The sequence below is a fragment of the Acanthopagrus latus genome, chromosome 11, assembly GCF_904848185.1.
Source record: "Acanthopagrus latus isolate v.2019 chromosome 11, fAcaLat1.1, whole genome shotgun sequence".
In the NCBI taxonomy this organism is placed as follows: domain Eukaryota; kingdom Metazoa; phylum Chordata; class Actinopteri; order Spariformes; family Sparidae; genus Acanthopagrus; species Acanthopagrus latus.
The window spans coordinates 17,456,624-17,474,821 of NC_051049.1; the positions used below are offsets into that span (position 1 = coordinate 17,456,624).

At 44.1% G+C, this 18,198-nt stretch overlaps 1 protein-coding gene across 1 annotated transcript in view; it reads left to right on the forward strand.

Annotated features, from left to right (window-relative positions):
* rnf13 (ring finger protein 13) overlaps positions 1–17,631 on the forward strand; it is a 45,443-nt gene extending 27,812 nt beyond the window's left edge. The window contains exons 5-10 of the mRNA XM_037113600.1: positions 4,732–4,819; positions 5,718–5,808; positions 6,573–6,678; positions 7,589–7,682; positions 15,411–15,491; positions 16,208–17,631. Of these exons, the coding sequence (XP_036969495.1) occupies positions 4,732–4,819; positions 5,718–5,808; positions 6,573–6,678; positions 7,589–7,682; positions 15,411–15,491; positions 16,208–16,578 (831 nt within the window). The 3' untranslated portion in view covers positions 16,579–17,631. The remainder of the gene's footprint in view (positions 1–4,731; positions 4,820–5,717; positions 5,809–6,572; positions 6,679–7,588; positions 7,683–15,410; positions 15,492–16,207) is intronic.
* The last annotated feature ends 567 nt before the right edge of the window (positions 17,632–18,198 follow it).

Sequence of the window (18,198 nt, forward strand, 5' to 3'; positions counted from 1 at the left end):
TGGGGTTGTTGGCAGTTGTTTGGATATAACGTTTAAAGGTTAATATAATGAAAATTAGTGGATGCCTACCTTGGCAGTGTAGAAATAGTTCTGATAACAATTCTGTTTTTATGACATTTCAAAAGTAAAAAGTGTTTTACCTCAGGCCCTAATAAACCTGTGGCTGTAATCAGTGCAGTGTGTCCCACACCATTGGCACTGGACGGCCATAGCTGGTGGATTTTTGTAGAATTGGCGGGTCATCGGTGAGAGAAAAATCACTCTTATTGGCTGTACAGGTAAGCGGATCAGTGCATGAAAAGAGAAACAGAAAAAAGGGAAGGAAAACCGTTGAGCCTGTCGCTGTATTATCTATGATTTCACCCATTTAGTGCATTTTCTAGTTACTTTTTACCAGTGACTTTTGCAACTTTTAGCTGACACACTCTTGTTTATAAATGGCTATAATGTCAGAAGTGCTGCTCGGTGGCCGTCAGCTGTAGTCTCTGCAGTGTGTCCAAGTGCGGCTTTTTGGCGGAGAGACGGGAGACGTGAAGCGATGCAACAGTCAGCCTTCGTCACGGCTATGATGCCAGTTTGCTGTGTAGGGGCCTTTTTAGATGGACCACGAGATGATAAGCGCCAGCGTCTGTCTGATTCAACTCAGGTAACTATGATTTATTGGTACAACGTGTGTTTGCTTCGTGGAAATTAATCAGAGCAGCACGATGCACAATTGGAAAACAAATAGAGAGTTAGAGCTCCATGAGTCAGGATCAGGTCAGGGAGGCGAGGAGGAAAACACCAGGCTGAAGCTAGTTATGATTATATTAAGATCATGTTGCCCCCAAATTATCAAATGAATAATAATTGATTAATGTTTAGATTGATTAATGTTTAGTGTTAAATTCATCGGTGATGTCTTACAAGCTTCCCCTTGTCAGAGGGAAATCTTCCTCCACCTAGCTCACTCTCTATTCCTTCAATCAGACACACACACACACACACACACCCAGACGCAGTATTGTGTGTATGTGCATTACTTCCCCAGACGTTCCTGCTTCTAGACACACACAGTAGCCATTGATACCTCCACACAATACACCCTCACAAGAAAACACATGGGGATCACAATGCCGCGGCTGCCATACGCACTGCTTCACGTATGCCCGTGCATAAAATTACAATGACAAGGAGCAGACAAAAGACAGTGCTGTTCTGCATAAGGATCCACGCAGGCCACAATGCATGCACACAGACACACACACACACACACACACTGACAAACACACTGTTCACCCCTCACATGTCTAAATGGATTCCCTTCACCCAAGAGTAACTGTGTAAGCTGTTGTGAGGAGGCCTGGCTGAGCTGCTGGACTAACACACGACACTCATCCACACACACACACACACATGCACACACAAACACACTGATTGCTCAGGTTAGTGTGAGAGACGGCCTTCTATTATTTAACAGAGCAGATGACTTTCAGAGTGTGACCCCAGGTTTTTCCTGCGCTGCCACACATCACGGTCTCACTCTCACTGTCTGGCTTTTGGGTCGGGTGTTAATTTACCACAGCAGGTTGGCACATGCTCTGACTAATAATTAACATTAGCATTCCCTCTGTGGCCTCAGGTAGCAGTGGCTTAAAAAGAGGCAAATCACCGTGAAAGTCTCATACTTTTGTTAAATATTAGCCAAAAAAAAACAAAACTAGGCAGCTAGTTTTAAACGGATAAGGCAACTTTTGCTTGACTGCATTGCAACACTTACACAACACCTCATTTGATTTAATTGCGGGTAACTTTTGTATTTTACATGTTTTTGAAAGCACAGACAGACGACCACAGAAACCCATGATGTGTACACGTGTTGTTTGTTCTTGTGTTTTTCCCCCCTCACATGGATGATGAGGGATGGAAGGAAGCAGGCGCTGGTTATGTTTGCAGTGTTGAACAGTGTTGTCCCATAGGCACAGATTTTCCTCACGTCATGCAGACCTACTGTGTTGTAGCAACATTTAGTTTGGATGCTTCAACAAACTGAATCTATTACTTCAATAAAAAAAAAAGGAATTGTTATTATTATACTGAGGATCACCGCCTTCAGTCCCATTAGTTTTACGTCAAAGTTTCCGTGACATTCCACATACTGATACAAATTGTTTTTCTTCTCAATGTCAGAGGAAACAATCACTATCTGGAGTCTCTCTCCATACGGCATGAACACATAATGATTCACTCCAGGATTGTATCGTCACATCCTATTTCCTCCACCACATCTGCTGTGAGCCATCGGCCACAACAATGGTTATACAGGATGCTGTAGCCTCTATACCGTGTCAGAGCCACGAAAACAGCCTCCCAGGTGGAAGATCCTCATTACATCAGCTTCCCGTGCATCCATGATGCAGCACACATGGCCCTCGGGCTGCTGGAAATCCTTTTATAGTGTCTTCAACACGAGGCTTTTCCAAAAGCACAACCTGCTGTGGAATTTAAGTTTTAAGATAAAGTGGTGTACAGTAGCTGCATGAACATTTGAAGCCACAGAATCTGTTCAGCGGGTCTATTTCTGGTGCAGCTTGCTGTGTCATTATATTATTGTAGCCACGATCAAATATTACAAGTCAGCCGTCTAAATTTTCAAAGCCATTGTGTGACGTAACATTCAGTCTATGTTTCTGAGCTTCCAGCAGAGAGAAACCCCAGAACTTTTTTTTTTTTTTAAATGTCGACGCTTTGTGCCACATATTAGACGATAATAATTGAGCCTCGACGCAGACTTTGAAACGGTGCTGCCTGCTGGTTTTGTGAATTTGAACGTGAAGGTGTTGACAGATATGAGAAGAAAAATAAATTGCCTTTTAGAGGATAACAGCTGCAAACACACCCACAGTAAACAGGATACGCTCGGGTGAAAGCTGTTTTCTTGCAGCAGCGGGAGTCTTAACCTTTTTCTGAAGAGGTATGATTAATGACCATGAACATGCTGCTGTGTTTGACCGTGTTTATACAACTATTCAAACGCATTCAACACACGCACACACACACACCAGTCGCGTATGTGATGTAGCCTCACTTAACGCTCAACGAAAAACATAACTGTAACCTTGAAGGTCCGGACTATATAAGCTTGCTTACACAACAGACTAACTCCTCTTTCACATTACTACAGTTGCGTGTATGGTCACACTTGTTGTGAATTTCCCCTTTCTTCATACTGTTTTCTGTCTGGCCATGCGTGTTGATTGAGAAGATGTAGTTCACTGAAAAGTTTTAAAACGTATCGGTACATTACGTACATCAAAAAATGTATGTGTCACTTGTCATCAACTAGACCGGGACCAGAATATCGTCCAGGGGGTCTCACTGGACGTGGCGGGACTTTGAATCTCAATTTAAAAAGGAGCCAAATCAGTATCCCCTCCAAATTGAACTGAACTTAAAATCTGGAAAGGCAACCAGGGTTGCAACTAACTTTTGTCTTCATTAATCAATTAATCTGCAGATTGTTTTCACAATAAACTGATTAATCATTCAGTCTCTAAAATATTTTGAAAAACGATGGAAAATGCTCATTATAATTTACCTGAGCCCAAAGTGATGTCTTCAACTTGTTGATTTTCTCCAATCACATGTCCACAACCCAGTAACGCTTCATTTAATCATAAACGACAAACAAAAGGAGCAAATGCTCCCATTTAAGTAGGTGGAAACAGGACATGTTCACCGTTTTGCTTGAAAAATGACTGAAATGATTAATCACCTGTCAAAATAGTAGTAATAGTATTTTCTTTCAATGGATTAATGATTGCGTAGGCTTCGTAGCTACACCAAAAATACTAAACATCAACTGTAAATACAATTTACAGGCAGTATTGTAAGAAATTAAGCAAAATACCAAGTGCAAGTTCAACTAAAATATATTAAGATTTTGAGGAATGGTTAACCATGGATTGTTTGCTTGACAGCTGACTAATATTTAAATGTAAATTTATTAGAGATTTATTAGAGTGACAGGAATACTTGTTTGTATTTAAAAACTTTGGTCGTGTCTTTGCATTTGGATTCAGATGTTTCGTTCTAGGGCTCAGGCCATTTGTGGTGATCAAAACCTGTCACCTTTGATATATGAAATAATAAATCATAGCACGTATGAAAAGAAACAAGTGCAGTAGATGGAGTCACAACATCAACATGTGATGTGTTTTTTAATGAGATAAAACCAGTGTGGAGCTCAGTCGCCTTAGATGAATAGTTTGTCAGGGAGGAGCGAGCTGTCAGGGCTTTAAATGCAAACATGTTGTCTCTTATAAACACTTCCTGGGAAATGGGCTGTAAACATGTTGCTGGATGCTCCTGCGAAGCCACAGTGTTCCTCTATCTGCTGCCTCGTCACGCTGCTGCTGTTAATCAGATGCAGAAAGACTGAAAACTGTTTCTATGTTTTTATTGTCCTGGTAGGACGAGGGCATCTTTAAAATGGAAGTGGTACATTTGTAAGGCTAATGTTGGTGAATAGAAGTACCAGTACATGTACCTCATGTGGTTTGATGCCTCTGTGTTGCTTAGTGGAAATAAGATTTGGTCTAATTATCAGACACAAAATAAATTTGACACACAAACTCCACCTTCGCATTGGGTTGTTTTAGACTTGCAGCAGTTGATGCTAGCCGGTTTTACAATCACCAGGTGTTTGCATTGATCCACGTCATGATCTGGGCTGTAAATGTTTCCTCGCAGGTCCTCAATGCCCAGAAAGCCGGGTACAAGGCAGCCATTGTTCACAATGTGGACTCCGATGACTTAATCAGCATGGGATCCAATGATTGTAAGTTGCCACCTCTTCATTACACGTACACACCTTAGCATTTAGCATCTTACAGCTGCTTGGTTATGTGTCTCTGTTGACAGATGAGGTTTTTCTTTTAATCCCTGAGCCTGAGGAGAAGCTGAGCAGTTTTATAGTCAGACATCCATTTCAAGTCTCTGGTTATACTCGAGGAAGGATGTGATGCCCTCCAGCATCGTGGCACTCCCTTACTATGAATCCACATCGTCCTTACTCTGGCCCACTTTTCTGACATGATAGTGTCTGGGCTCCCCCTCACCTCCTCTCACATGAAGGGGTGCAGCACAGTCATAGATTATTCAGAAGGCTTCTTGACCTGGTTTGTGTTTTTAAGAAGAGAGTCGACCTCACGAGCTGATGTTTGTCACAGCAATTTCAGGTCACTGCAAGTGTCAGCAAGCGTCACCTCAAACAGCACCACACACTTTTTCAAAGCCAGAATTGATGGTGGCGCATTCACAAATTTATGAACCAGACAGTCCCACATGAACAGCCACTTGAGTCCATCATGCTCTTGGTCTTCAATCTCCGCACAACTACTCAACTACTAACTAACAAACAATGGTACCATAATATGTTCCTTCAAGAGAGACTGATTTAATTTGATCAGTGTGGTCAACACATACAATCTGAATTGTTTTGAGGGTGACCCCGCCTTAACTGTTGACTTAGTAGTTAGACAAAAACAGTCTCAACTCAGAGTATTATCGAGATAATATCATGCGGCAAACCACTTAAAAACTGTCAAAGTCTCATTTCAGGTCTTCTCTGAAAACACAGCGTCATGTCTCAAGGTCGTTCAAAAGAGTCGAGCATTGATTTGCAGTCACGACATATTAATACCGTAGCTTTTTTTTTTTTCCTTTTCTATTTTTAGTGGATGTTATGAAGCAGATAGATATTCCCTCTGTGTTCGTGAGCGAGGAGACGGCCAACTCTCTGAAGGAAGACTACACGTATGACAAGGGGTAAGTCTAAACCCACATCTCATCTCATTTTTCTGCTGATCAATACAAACACTGAGCAGGTTTTTACTTCTCACACCGAGCGTTTCACGGCTCTCTCAGTGTAACGTTGTGAAGAGATGCTGGCTGCTTTTTTCCTGCTCAAAACTGCCTGCCCATTTTTTTAAATGTTTTTTTGTTAGTTGAATCTAATGTTGTAGAATAATAATACACGCAGCGCTCACTGTGATATATCGAGCCAGAGGATTTTTCTTGTGACGTGTTGTCACCGCTGCTGAGGTGGTAATGAAATGTCTCAGCCTGTCAGAGGAGCCCAGACAGCCTTAAAGTACCATTTAATTTGGATCTGTCTTTGTGTGTGTGTGTGTGTGTGTGTGTGTGTGTGTGTGTGTGTGTGTGTGTGTGTGTGTGTGTGTGTGTGGGTGAGTGTGTTGCTTGTCAGATACCATCCAAAATCCATGAGGTTTATTCCCGAGTCTTTTGCAGAGGAATGAACACCAAACATGGTTATTGGCAGAGTTTTGTCAGTGTGGACCAAAGAGGTTGTTACAGATGTGATTTGGACTGCTGTTTAGGGGGTTCTGTTAAATAGGCAGAGCCCTTTACAGCGTATTAATTAATAATATGGGTTTTCTTTTACTCAAAATTAATCTTTTCAATGTTGCAACCAAAATGAAGAGCCACACTGAAACGCTGCCACTGTTAAGTCACATGCAATGTGTTTGCTGATGCCTGCCAACTCGTAATGACTGTGCCTGTGTTTTTAGGGGACATGTGGTCCTCATGCCAGACTTCAGCCTGCCGCTGGAGTACTACCTGATCCCCTTCCTCATCATCGTGGGAATCTGCCTCATCCTCATTGTTGTTTTCATGGTAGGTTCCGTTTAAGACATCTTCGTTTTTTAATCACAGTAAACAGATTCACTGAAGGATTTAAAGGCAAATGGTAATCTTTTTAGATTTCTGGGACCTTGTCACCTTTATCAGACAGCATGACAGCGAAGATTATTACTCCTTTTTGTGATGACAGTAGCCTGTTGGGGATGAAAATCATGTTTGTCATTGTTATTAACTGAAAGAAGCACTTACCATAATACTTTGCAGGCCATTCGTCTATGCTTAGACTTATACTGTAACTGATGCAGACCAGATATTAATGTTTTCGAAAAAATGTACACAAGATTAATCCAAAAGATACTTGTGTATGACATCTCTATGAGCTAAATGGTACTTTGTCTTTGTAAGTGTAACTTCACTGAAGAGAAGCTATGAATACGGGATAGGTTTCTGGTCAACATACTGTTAATAGCTAGTATAAAAAGCAATCAAAAGGAAATGGGGTAAAGTGAACTAGCTGCAGATTGTATAGGAAATCTACAGAATGGAAGAAAAATCTAAACAACATCTGAGATATCAAGAAATGCAGCTAAAAGAAAGGTGGGATAACTTAGCACAAAATCACTTGTTAACGATGATACTATGGTTAGTTGGGTTACAAGGCTGCAACTACTCAGCTACCAAAGCACTCCTCTTTCACTTTAATTCAGTTCTGTAAATTTGATAATTGGAAGGACAACATTTTGAGTCCAGTCTGTCAGGTACCAGACCTCAGCCTGCCACTGTAACACTACATCCATTAAGTCTAGCATCCAGTTTAGGCTCAAAACTGACTGTAACGTCGTTGCTTGAGTGACAGAAATCACAGTTACATTTTTTTGGACTCAACACCCAAACATGAAGGTGTTTCGTGTTTTTAATTTTTTCTTTTCGCTGTTGTCCCTAGATCACCAAGTTTGTCCAGGATCGACACCGCGCTCGGAGGAGCCGCCTGCGCAAAGATCAGCTAAAGAAACTTCCCATCCACAAGTATAAGAAAGGTATGGAGGCAATCAGACATCTTTAATATCAGTGGGTGTACCATTTACATCTTGAAGTCATTTGATTGTAAGTGAACACTGCTTATTGAAAAAAATAGTCAATGTCCGCCTCATTTGTGTGCTGGACCGAGGTTGTTGAGCCTTCCTGAAACAACAGATTGAACATCATCTCTGTCTACTTTAGTCTCACTCTGACCTTTGACCTCAGAGTGTGTCGGAGATGCTGTTTACTCCCTCCACAAGGCTGCTCTTTCCTCACATGATTTGGCCCCAGAACACAGATGTCATCAATGCATTACAACACGTCATTCCTCCCTGGAGCACCTTGGAGCTAATCGGATTAATATGGACTTGATTTTTCCACAAAACCCTCCGCGGCAGATTAGAGCTCCTCTCTGTTGAGACTGGACACATGACTGACGGTTTGGAATGTCGTCTCAGTCATGCTGGAGGCCTGATGGGGGTTGAAAGTTACGTGTATTTTTTTTTTTTCCTCTCTCAGACTTGTTGAGCAGATGTACAGTATGTGCTGCTTGTTTGTAAGCACACAGCTCCCCCCTCCACCCCGTCGCATTACGAGGGTCCGACAGGCTGTAGCATTGTTTTGAGATGCAAATCCTCTTTGTGCTATGGTCAAATAAGTTTTGTCTGTGTATTAAGAGGTTTCTGTGCCGGCTGTGTTTCCTCTGGCAGCTGGAAAGCCCCTGACTACCATCAGCTGTGCAGGGGAACACCGGGCAGCTCTGTAGACTGCCGGCGGTGCATTATAAGTAGCCCCCTTGCAAAGCTGCTAATTGAGGGGGTTATGAGTCAGGCCGCTCCTACCCGCCTGGCAGTAACAGATGCACGTGCAACACACCAGCCAAAAGCGCTGTGTGTTGCTCAGATCGCTGGTTTTGTCACGTCAGGCTCTGGTTGCTGCGTCTGCATGCAGCGGCCACTCTGACTCAGGGTTTCCACCAGGCACTGCCGCAGTCGACCTTGGCCGCTGCAGGGAGTTCAGATGTCCAGGAAACGGCCTCCCCAGGCGGCGTCTGCGCCCCTGTCAGCTGAGTCAGAGTGTTTGGCGACACAGGAAGGGGACACCAAATCTCCACCTAATCACCTTTTAAGCCCTGCGCTCTGGAGCAATGCTAGCCTGGCATGGACCCGAGTGCCCTGGTTTGAGCACTGGAGGGCTGTAACAGCAGCAGGACAGTGCTGCTGTTGTCTAGTGGGATTTATTGTTAGTCAGTGTTCACATCAGGTAAAAATAAGACCGCTAAAAACAGAAGCTGCTGCTCTGAACATTTGGTGCTTAACTGAAATGAGAGCAGCAACTGGAAATAGGTTAACCAATAACGTTTTCACAGAACAACAGTGGAACAGTCAAACGCCAGGAGGTATCAGCCACGCGCAAAATAATTTAGCTTGAATTATTTTCGGGTTTACAACAGAAGATAAGTGCTTTGATTTTACACATTAAGGTCTCTTGAGGAGTAGCAGTGTATATGTGAACAGAGTTTTAAAGCCTTATAGCCTCGCAGGGAAGCTGCACAAATTTATTGGGTCTGAAACAACTATAAGTTTGACAATGATAATCAGGGCTTGTGTAGTGAGCTCTGAAGCCCGCTCCTCATCTCTGAACAAGACTAGCAGCTCGAGGCTTCACTACTAGCAAAACACATCCAGGTCTCACCCCAACCGCTGGTGTTCCTGTTGTGCCGCGGGTCATTGAGGTGCCAGGTTTTGACGAGGAGAATGCATGGAGTAAGTTCTCCCTGTTTGATATTGTTCTGGTAGTGAAATGTGTAATCGCGCTATGAAACATGACCTTTGTGGCCTTGTGGAAAACAAAAAAAATACCAGAAGCTCACTGTGCATCTCTAACGCAGAAACAATGATGAGCTAGAATCACAAAGCTGCTGTTACAGTAGCTCATCAGACCTCCGGCGGTCATTGTTTACATCATGCTGATTGTGTTTTTTTGTGTTGTGACACACAAGGAATTTTCAGCTCCAGAGTTTTGTTGGGGCAGCTCAGTTCCACAGAAGTTCCTGTGACGCTCATGACCTGCTGCTGTTCCAATTCCCATCCCGAGGTTTTTGGGCAGCATGCCCAAGGCTCAGAGCATTGGCATTTGTGTGTGTGTGTGTGTGTGTGTGTGTGTGTGTGTGTGTGTGTGTGTGTGTGTGTGTGTGTGTGTGTGTGTGTGTGTGTGTGTGTGCATGCAGCATAAAGTGGGAAGGATGCCTAATGGCGCCTTTGGCCTCTGCTGCAACAGATAATGCTGATCTTGGACTTTGGGAGCTTTGAGCAGATGCAGCCATAGTGAGGGGGAACACTGGTGCTGTGTTAGTGATACTTTGTTTTTCTTGTTCCTTTTGCAGTTGAAAGTGCAGGTAGCCTGCTGCAGATGTTTAGGCCTCGATTATCGTGTTGATGCAGCTTATAGCATCTTGGCAGCATTATGCAAATGTCCGAAGCTGCAGTTCCTACAGTGGCCACCAGATCCTGTCTCCGACAAGGTGCTGAAGTGGCTGAGAAATATTGATGCTAGAATGGATGGGCCTGAGGGACGGGGCAGGGACACTCTTTTGTGCGCTGTTTGGTGATTGGTTGTTACCTCATCAGCAGCGTTCAGGAGTTTCTCAGAGATTTCAGCATTGAGGTTTGACTGCCCTCATGTGAATCAGATACTTCCTGGCTGTGTCTGTGCTTTTGTGGCACCACACTTGGATGCAAGACTACAGTTACTTTGTTCTTGGAAACCTGCCCTGTTCGCTCTCTACGGCGGAGTATATCTCAAGAAGAGCGTCAGCAGATCGTTTGAGAGAGACCGCGGCAGCCGAAGAAGTCGGTGTGTTTATTGGGGGAAATTAAAGCTCACAAGCTTATGTATTAGAACATCTGCTGGCATGAAAAACTACATATAAGCTATGTATAATACACCCTTTATATCTAGAATCAACTTTTAACTCACAAGCGAACTCATTCCTAAAGCTAACCAAGTGAGGACGTAACAACCAATCCCAGTGTGTGCCTAGTAGGGTGTCTCTCCCCGTCATCTTACGCTAGCATCAGTCCCGGGAAAACGTCTCTCCTGACATACAAAGTCAATATAACGGATATCAGTGACGGAATTGTCTGAATAGCTTATTTTTTATGTGTACATATATCATAGAATATTATCCCTCCTCATTTCCACTCAGGCATCACAAGTTTGTAATATCCTCAGTCAAGACGGTGTTATTATAGATGCTATGTGTGTAATTTTCATTAATGTAAGGTTCTTGATTATAATGTACAATATTGATTTATGGTTGTTATGGTTCTACATTCTGTGGGTGTGATGCCTCTGTACAGCACGCGTGTGAGTCCAGAAGAGTTTATAAATGCCACATAGTGTGATGTCTTTTCTTGGTACGTGAAGTCATTTCGGGGAGATGTTAACCAGCTGATCAGTCACAGCCTCGGCTGCTGCTGTGCCTGCAGGATGCCTCTCTGCTGATGAGTGGATCTGCCCACCTTCTCTGGCAGAGGAGCTGAGAGTGGCAGAATCAGACCTCTATCTATAAACTCTGCAAACACTTGCTTAGACTTGCTCCTAATGAGATGTTTTTTTCACATGTTTCCAAGCCGTTGCTGTTGTTGAGCATGTGCTTATTTATACTTTTTAATAATTGCTCTCAGTGCCGGTGTAGATTTGAGATGCTAGGCTTTGGATCGTGTCAGACGTGTCGCATGTTTGGACATTGGAGTGCACAGGGTGAAATGAATACAAGCTAACACAAAGGGAGTCTGTATGGTTGGTGCACAATGCCTGAATGAAAACCTCGGTACCCGTGTAATTGACGTACAATACCAGCCTGAACAGCAGCAGGCAACATAAGATCTGTGTCAATGTACAGGATTATGTAATACCAGCTGCCGCGGCTGTCAGCGTGCGGCGTCACCGCCATTAACTTGACTTGCGCTCTGGTTTCTTGCAGAGCCTTGCGTCATCCCTTCTTAGGCTGTACGGCTGACGCCTGACATTGAGTTTTGATAGCAACTACTGCTAGCAGACGGCGAAGTGAACTACGAACCGTCTAAGGAAGCGAGGGAGGATTGTTTTCGAGCCTTCATTTTGCCCGAGAGAGGTCTGGACTCACCCCTGACCTCCAGTCTGATCCCTCCCTGCTATGATGAGTCACTCCCCTCGGCTTCCCCAACCGTAGCTGGGAGGCGGCGTGCGCACACACGCACACTGAACAGAGCAGCTGCAGTGCCTCAGCCGTCGGTGTGTGAGGCATGTTGATGTCAGTACAGAGGAGCTCTCTCTGTCTCTCAGTTCACTGGCCTCAGTGCCAGTTGCCCCCTGTCTGGTTCCCTCGAACAGCGACAAACTGTGCAGAAGCTTTATTTATTTTTATTTTTTTCCCCTTTTTCCTCAGTTTTGTTCCGTCACCCTCTCGCTCTGCTACACACATTCACTGCTCATCTGAAGTTCAGTGGGACAGCGTGGTTCCTCGGAGAGCCAGGAATGCTGGCAGGCCCGGCTGATTAATGGAAAGTGGGGAGGAGAAGAGCTGCATTTGCTCGCAAGTCCTTTTTTAAGATGTGCTACTGGCCCCGAAACGTAAATGTAAGGGAATCCCTGCATCTGCAGAGTGGACACGGTGCCAAACCATGCACTCGCTGTTTGAAAAACAACTTATTTTAAAGCTTGCTCAACTCAAAACAAAAAAGCAGATATTCATTATCGGGCATATATTCTTCTTCTTCAGCCAACACTGTGGCAGAAAAGATTTTAGTGAGCTGTTTTTTTCACTCGAGGCTTTTTGCCTGAATCTCATTAATACAAGTTCATAAATTCTGTCTGTATTTTATTATTTATTATTGTAATCAGCCACCTGACAGTAGGAAATGATCTTAATTTTTATTTTTAACACGCTGCTATGGACACACACACACACACTCACTTGTACCTGTGAGTCTCTTGAAAGGTCACAGTAATGGCACCGCTCAAGCTGTTCCCTGGTCGGGGCTTGTAGAAATGAGGAGTGGGGGTTGACGTCCACAGCGGGCTCTTTGATCAGAGGGAGTGGTGTAATTTGTTCCGTGACGAGGGCTAACCGGAGCAGACTGAATTATGTTCTGCTGCTCAACACTGAGCTGTAGGTTACTTACTGGACACTGGACAGAAACCCTTGTGCTTGTTCAAGTCCTTCTTGGGCTTTACAGTCAACTGGACACATTTGTTAGTTTAAAAAAAAATAAATAAATACGTACGTACGTACTGATCATCTGAAATACCAGTGTCATGTTTATTTGATTATTGTTTAATGGACTTTAGAAAACAGTTTTAACATATCTAAGGCTGACTACAACTGTGATCCTTGTTTGTATCTTTTGCCGTGATCACACACTCGTTATCAGTTAATGATAACGTCGTTCTCACAGAGGTAACTGAAGAGCTCTGGACGCATTGTACCATCACTGCAACAAAGTCCACTTATACAAAAAAAAAAAGCTGTCAGACTGTCAGCCAGGTTGTAAACAAGCCAGCAGTTTTCTTGGTTGTCAGATGAACCTGCGTCATGCCTGTGTCCTGAAGGCTGTAGTTGATGTGCGTTGCCAAAGTTGAGACTTTAACTAAAAACCAGGCTATATTTTGCTCCCTTTGCTTGCCAGGCATTGGCTACCACAGTTGTGAGGTTTTCGATTTCGATTTAATTTGTTTCCTCATTCAGTAAATAAAAAAAAGGAGGCATTGTTTTCAGTCACCTGCTCCAGTATACTGTGTGCCAAACCGGTCTCTTGTGTTTAATCCACTGAGGGCGCGCTCACACGAGGCAGAGCGCACCGTCCGTTGCTGAAGCACGCTGCACTTCCCTGCCCCCCCCCCCGGCATGTTGGAAGAGGTGTGCTATGGCACAGCACGGTCGCTCATGCATGAGTCCAAGCACGGCTGCACAACGTGGCCGCGAAGTATAATCATGCGTATTAATACGCCGCCTTGCATAATCGAGAGATCCAGGAATGCGTGTCTGTGACACGATGTAAGCCCCAAAAAAGTCGGTGAAGTCAGTCATGTTCTCTGTGTTGTTCTCCAGCATGATGACTTGATGACATATGGACAAGAGGTAACCGTGCTCAGGCCCGGTTGTGGCCGGAGCAACGTGGCTGCAGGGCAGCAGGGGACTGGGGAACAGGGACAGTCGTGCTTTGGCACGATACAGAGAAACTGAGCCAAGTGTGAGTGCGCCCTAAAATAGAATATGGTTTTCTCTTGAATCATACAAGTCAATATATAGTGATGACTTCCATTTTGTGGAGAACTTCAAAGTTTTCATTAAATATACAAGTCTGGACAGACAACTTTACTGATGAATGAAGGTAATTCTACGTTTTAATTTCTATTTGTGAGGTTGCTTCGCTTTTAGATCTCTCCAATTAATTTGAGTATAAAGTTCTTGTTACTTTATGGAATAACAACCCAGACGCCAACACTAACTACAGCGTGTTGTAAGTTGTTGCAGTGGCATCTGTTCTGACACATCTCAAACGATACCCAGCCCGGTTCACATTATCTCCACGGGCCAGTCTTTGAGTTCAGAAAGCCAGTGAACCTTTTCGCTCTGCCTCACTCAGAATAGCTCAGTTAGTGCCACAGTTCAGCATTTCCTGAGTGTGTACTGGATCCATGCCTGGACAAACGTTCCCTCTCCCTCACCCCGCCGTCCAGCGCCGGCCTGGTAGAGTGAGAAAGACGGGGAAAAGATGGAGGCTGCTCTGGACTCATGTCAAATAGAAGCAAGACAAGTGTAAAAATAAAGAGGATGTGGATGACGACGAGGGAGATGTTTTGGAGAGGAAAAACGGTGTGAAGAGGAACTAAAAAAAACACCGCCGTGAGTTTAAGTTGCTGACGTTGAGAGAGAGAGAGAGAGAAAAGGAAGCAGGGGAGGAGGAAGGGGAGGAGGAGAAGGAGGAGGGGGGCTGTGGTCGATGTGACTCCCCATCCTTATACGGTCACATGCAGCCCTGGCACGGACACAGAGAGCCCAGTCGGGGGAAAACATGCTCATTTAGAGCTTACATAAACACACCGACCCGCAGCCCTGCTCCGTCCCTCCGTCCTGGAAGAGAGCGGGAAGGAAAAGCAGAAGAACACTGTGGAATTTGAAAGGGAGTGCGCCGATAAATTCCTGAGCTTTTAGTGCACCGAGAGGCTTTGCACCTCCTGTAACGTCAGAAAATGCAGTGCTGACGGTTTGGCGGTGATTCTCCCCTGAGCGACTGAGGCTTGAATGGGACATATTTTGGGAAAAGTGACACAAAGAATTAAAAGAAACTTAAGGCAGCTGCATGAGATTCTTTCACTTCCACCGACACAGGATAATATAATATACTCCGAGACGAGATATGCAGTTATTGAGACATAATCACATTATTAGCCATTATTTTGTGCATTATTTCATAATTGGATGGGTCAAAGTAGATTATCACACTTGGACAATGGCCACTTGACACAAATCACCCAAAATGGAACGATTAAGCCTTTTAACAGCTGATATTCAGTTCTAAGTATAAATGTATATCTGTAAATGGTCTGTGATGTCAGAGCTGTGCAGATGTCTGACAACGATACACTTCTACTGGTCAAGAATCGACCAAACCTCAGTACGGCACTTTCTTCTGAATGTGTTCAGTTGAAAAGCAGTCAGAAGATGATGATGACGTCTTGTGTTTTTTTTGACCCAGGGGACAACTACGACGTCTGCGCCATCTGCCTGGACGAATACGAAGAAGGTGACAAACTCAGAGTCCTGCCATGTTCTCACGGTGAGACACTGCTGCACCCTGCATGCCGTATCATAATACATATGTTTCCTCTAACCTGTCATGCTGTTATCCATCAGGACTGTTTTGGTTTGGTTTTGGAGATGTCGGCCTTCTCTCGAATATAATGGAGCTAGATCAAACTCGGCTTATGGTGCCAAAAAAGGTGCGCTTGGAAATACTCAACAGCAGTCTGTCTCTCCAGACATCATGGCTCGGTGACTAATGGTAATCCACAGACCTCGTTGTGAGCAGTTTCATATAGAGACTGTTTTCTTTCCCTGAGCGGTGCAGAAGTAAGCATCTACTCATGGATGACAGGCTAGCTGACTAAGCAGATTAAGCTAGCTAACTTTAAAGCTCAGAAAAGGAGGCCGTTAGTGTTTACATTGCACTGATGCTATGATTCAGTCAGTGGGTGTAATTTGGATCCTCTTCCATATTCCATTATGTGAGAGAGAAGGCAGACATCTCTACAGCTGATCGCTCTGAACCCCGGCAACTCACACCAAAACAAAGAATATGGATATGTATTTCTGCTGTTAGGGTGAACTGTCCCTTAAATTTCTGCTAACATGATGTATTTTAAGACACTTTAAAGAATGACAGTATTCAGTTTTTTGTTATCGTCCACAAAAACGACAAGACCAGAACCGTAATCAAGTCAAGTTGCTTAATCAGCCCAGATTCTCCACTGATGGGTACTTTGTCATCCACAGCCTACCACAGTAAGTGCGTGGACCCCTGGCTGACCAAAACTAAGAAGACGTGTCCGGTGTGTAAGCAGAAGGTGGTCCCCTCGCAGGGCGACTCGGACTCGGACTCGGAGGAGGGGGACAGCGGCCCTGACGAGAACGAGGAGGTGTCGGAGAGCACCCCGCTGCTGCGCTCTCTGGCCTCCACCAGCGCCCACTCCTTCGGCACCATGTCGGGAGCGTCGCGCTCCGAGCAAGACCAGGAGTCCTCCGAGTACGAGGACGACGAGCTGGACAGCAGCGACAGCGAGGAAGAGGTCACCGTGGAGACTGTGGTGGTGCAGATGCAGCAGCCCTGCTCCGAAGCCCACGAGCACGATCTGCCCCGAGCTTGACTGTCAAGGCGGCGGGCCCGATCGGTCGCCCTCCCCAACCTCACAGCTGCAGACTATTGTTGGGGGTCACGAAACAGATTCATCATCCGAATTCCTCTTTCACCGCTTACAAGACATTGTAATGTATCCTCCCTATGAGTTAAAATCTTAAGTTTTACTTTAACATGATTATGAAATGAAGTGCTGATTTCCAGATGCGTGTGACAGGAAGTCAGCCGGCGAGCATATCTTAGGGGCTGGTGACACTGACGCACAGTAGACTGTAATACTGTACTCATGAAGAGGTGATGATAAGAGATGGGTGGAAAAGTCTCCAACACACAAGTTCACACTTGACACAAAGTAAGTAAAAGTACTGTGTATATAAAACATATAGATCACAATAATCTCTACCTTTTGATTCTCTCCTGTCCTACATGTTTCAGACGCAGGGGGAGTTTCATTACTGTACATACATGTTCATGCTACACTGACACACCTCCAACTGCTATGCAGCATCCTTTTTTTGTAAGATTCAACTAACATTCAGCAAGTATAGAAACATTTAAAAGCCACAGCAGAATATGGTTTTGCCAATTTATTTCTAGCCTGATGTATGAAGGAGCCTAGGAGCTCCTGTCTGTGTTTTGTGCCAGTTTATCTGTTACAATCATCCACAGTAAGACAAACTGAAGCCAAACCGGTTTGATAAACTCATGCGAAGCGAAGAATGTGCTTCTCTGTGTGACGTCACATTATGTTGTGTTGAAAGTATGGACAGACGTCCATACTGCCTGTGGTAAACTTCTTTTGGCTGCTCCAGCCCTATCACTGCATTTAATACAAGCAGTTATTTGTTGATAGGCCTTGTAATACACATTTGACTGACCTTTTCTCATTTAAATACACTTTATAGTGAATAAGTTGTTCTCTTTTCATAACATTGCTTGATTTTTGTTCATGAATCCTGTTGCCTTCTTCAGTTTATATACTTTGTCTTTGCTAGTGTTTTTTCCTGCCCATGTATGTACTCAATCTGAATTCACTTCAATAAAATGACACTCGACAAGAAAACTGTTCACGGTCATCCATCCCGCCCAAGTTCGTTTGCACATTTTGAGGGCTCTGCAGATTTTTGTTGTATAGCTGTTTATCTGGCATTTAAACAAGAATCACTCCAGTGAACTTGTTCAGTGTAATGACCTGATTAACTGATGCAAATCAGCCTGTTTAAGTCCGGCATGGCTCATTAGCTAGTGGAAATTATAGGATCTCTACTCTCTTGTCAAATATCGCTAATTTCGAAGATAAAGAGTGCAATTTTAGCTCACAAGATGAGGGTTTTCTGGGGTGGCCTAAGAGTTTGAAGCATCGACCATGAACCTTTTTGTAAGTGTCCGATTGCTATCACCCATCTCTCCGTTTCTTGTTTGCTTTATATATTAAGCATAAAATGCCCCAGGAAATAATTCAAAAACAAAAATGGGGCTTTCCTTGCTCTAAAATGAGCCTCCAACTTTGTAGTTCAGGCTGGCTCAGGCCCACCATGCCAAAATGTCAGTTTTCATCACGTTGGGAATGAGACTCAAATATAAAACTTTCCTTACAAATAGGACCTTTAACAGACAAAAAGTGCACCAT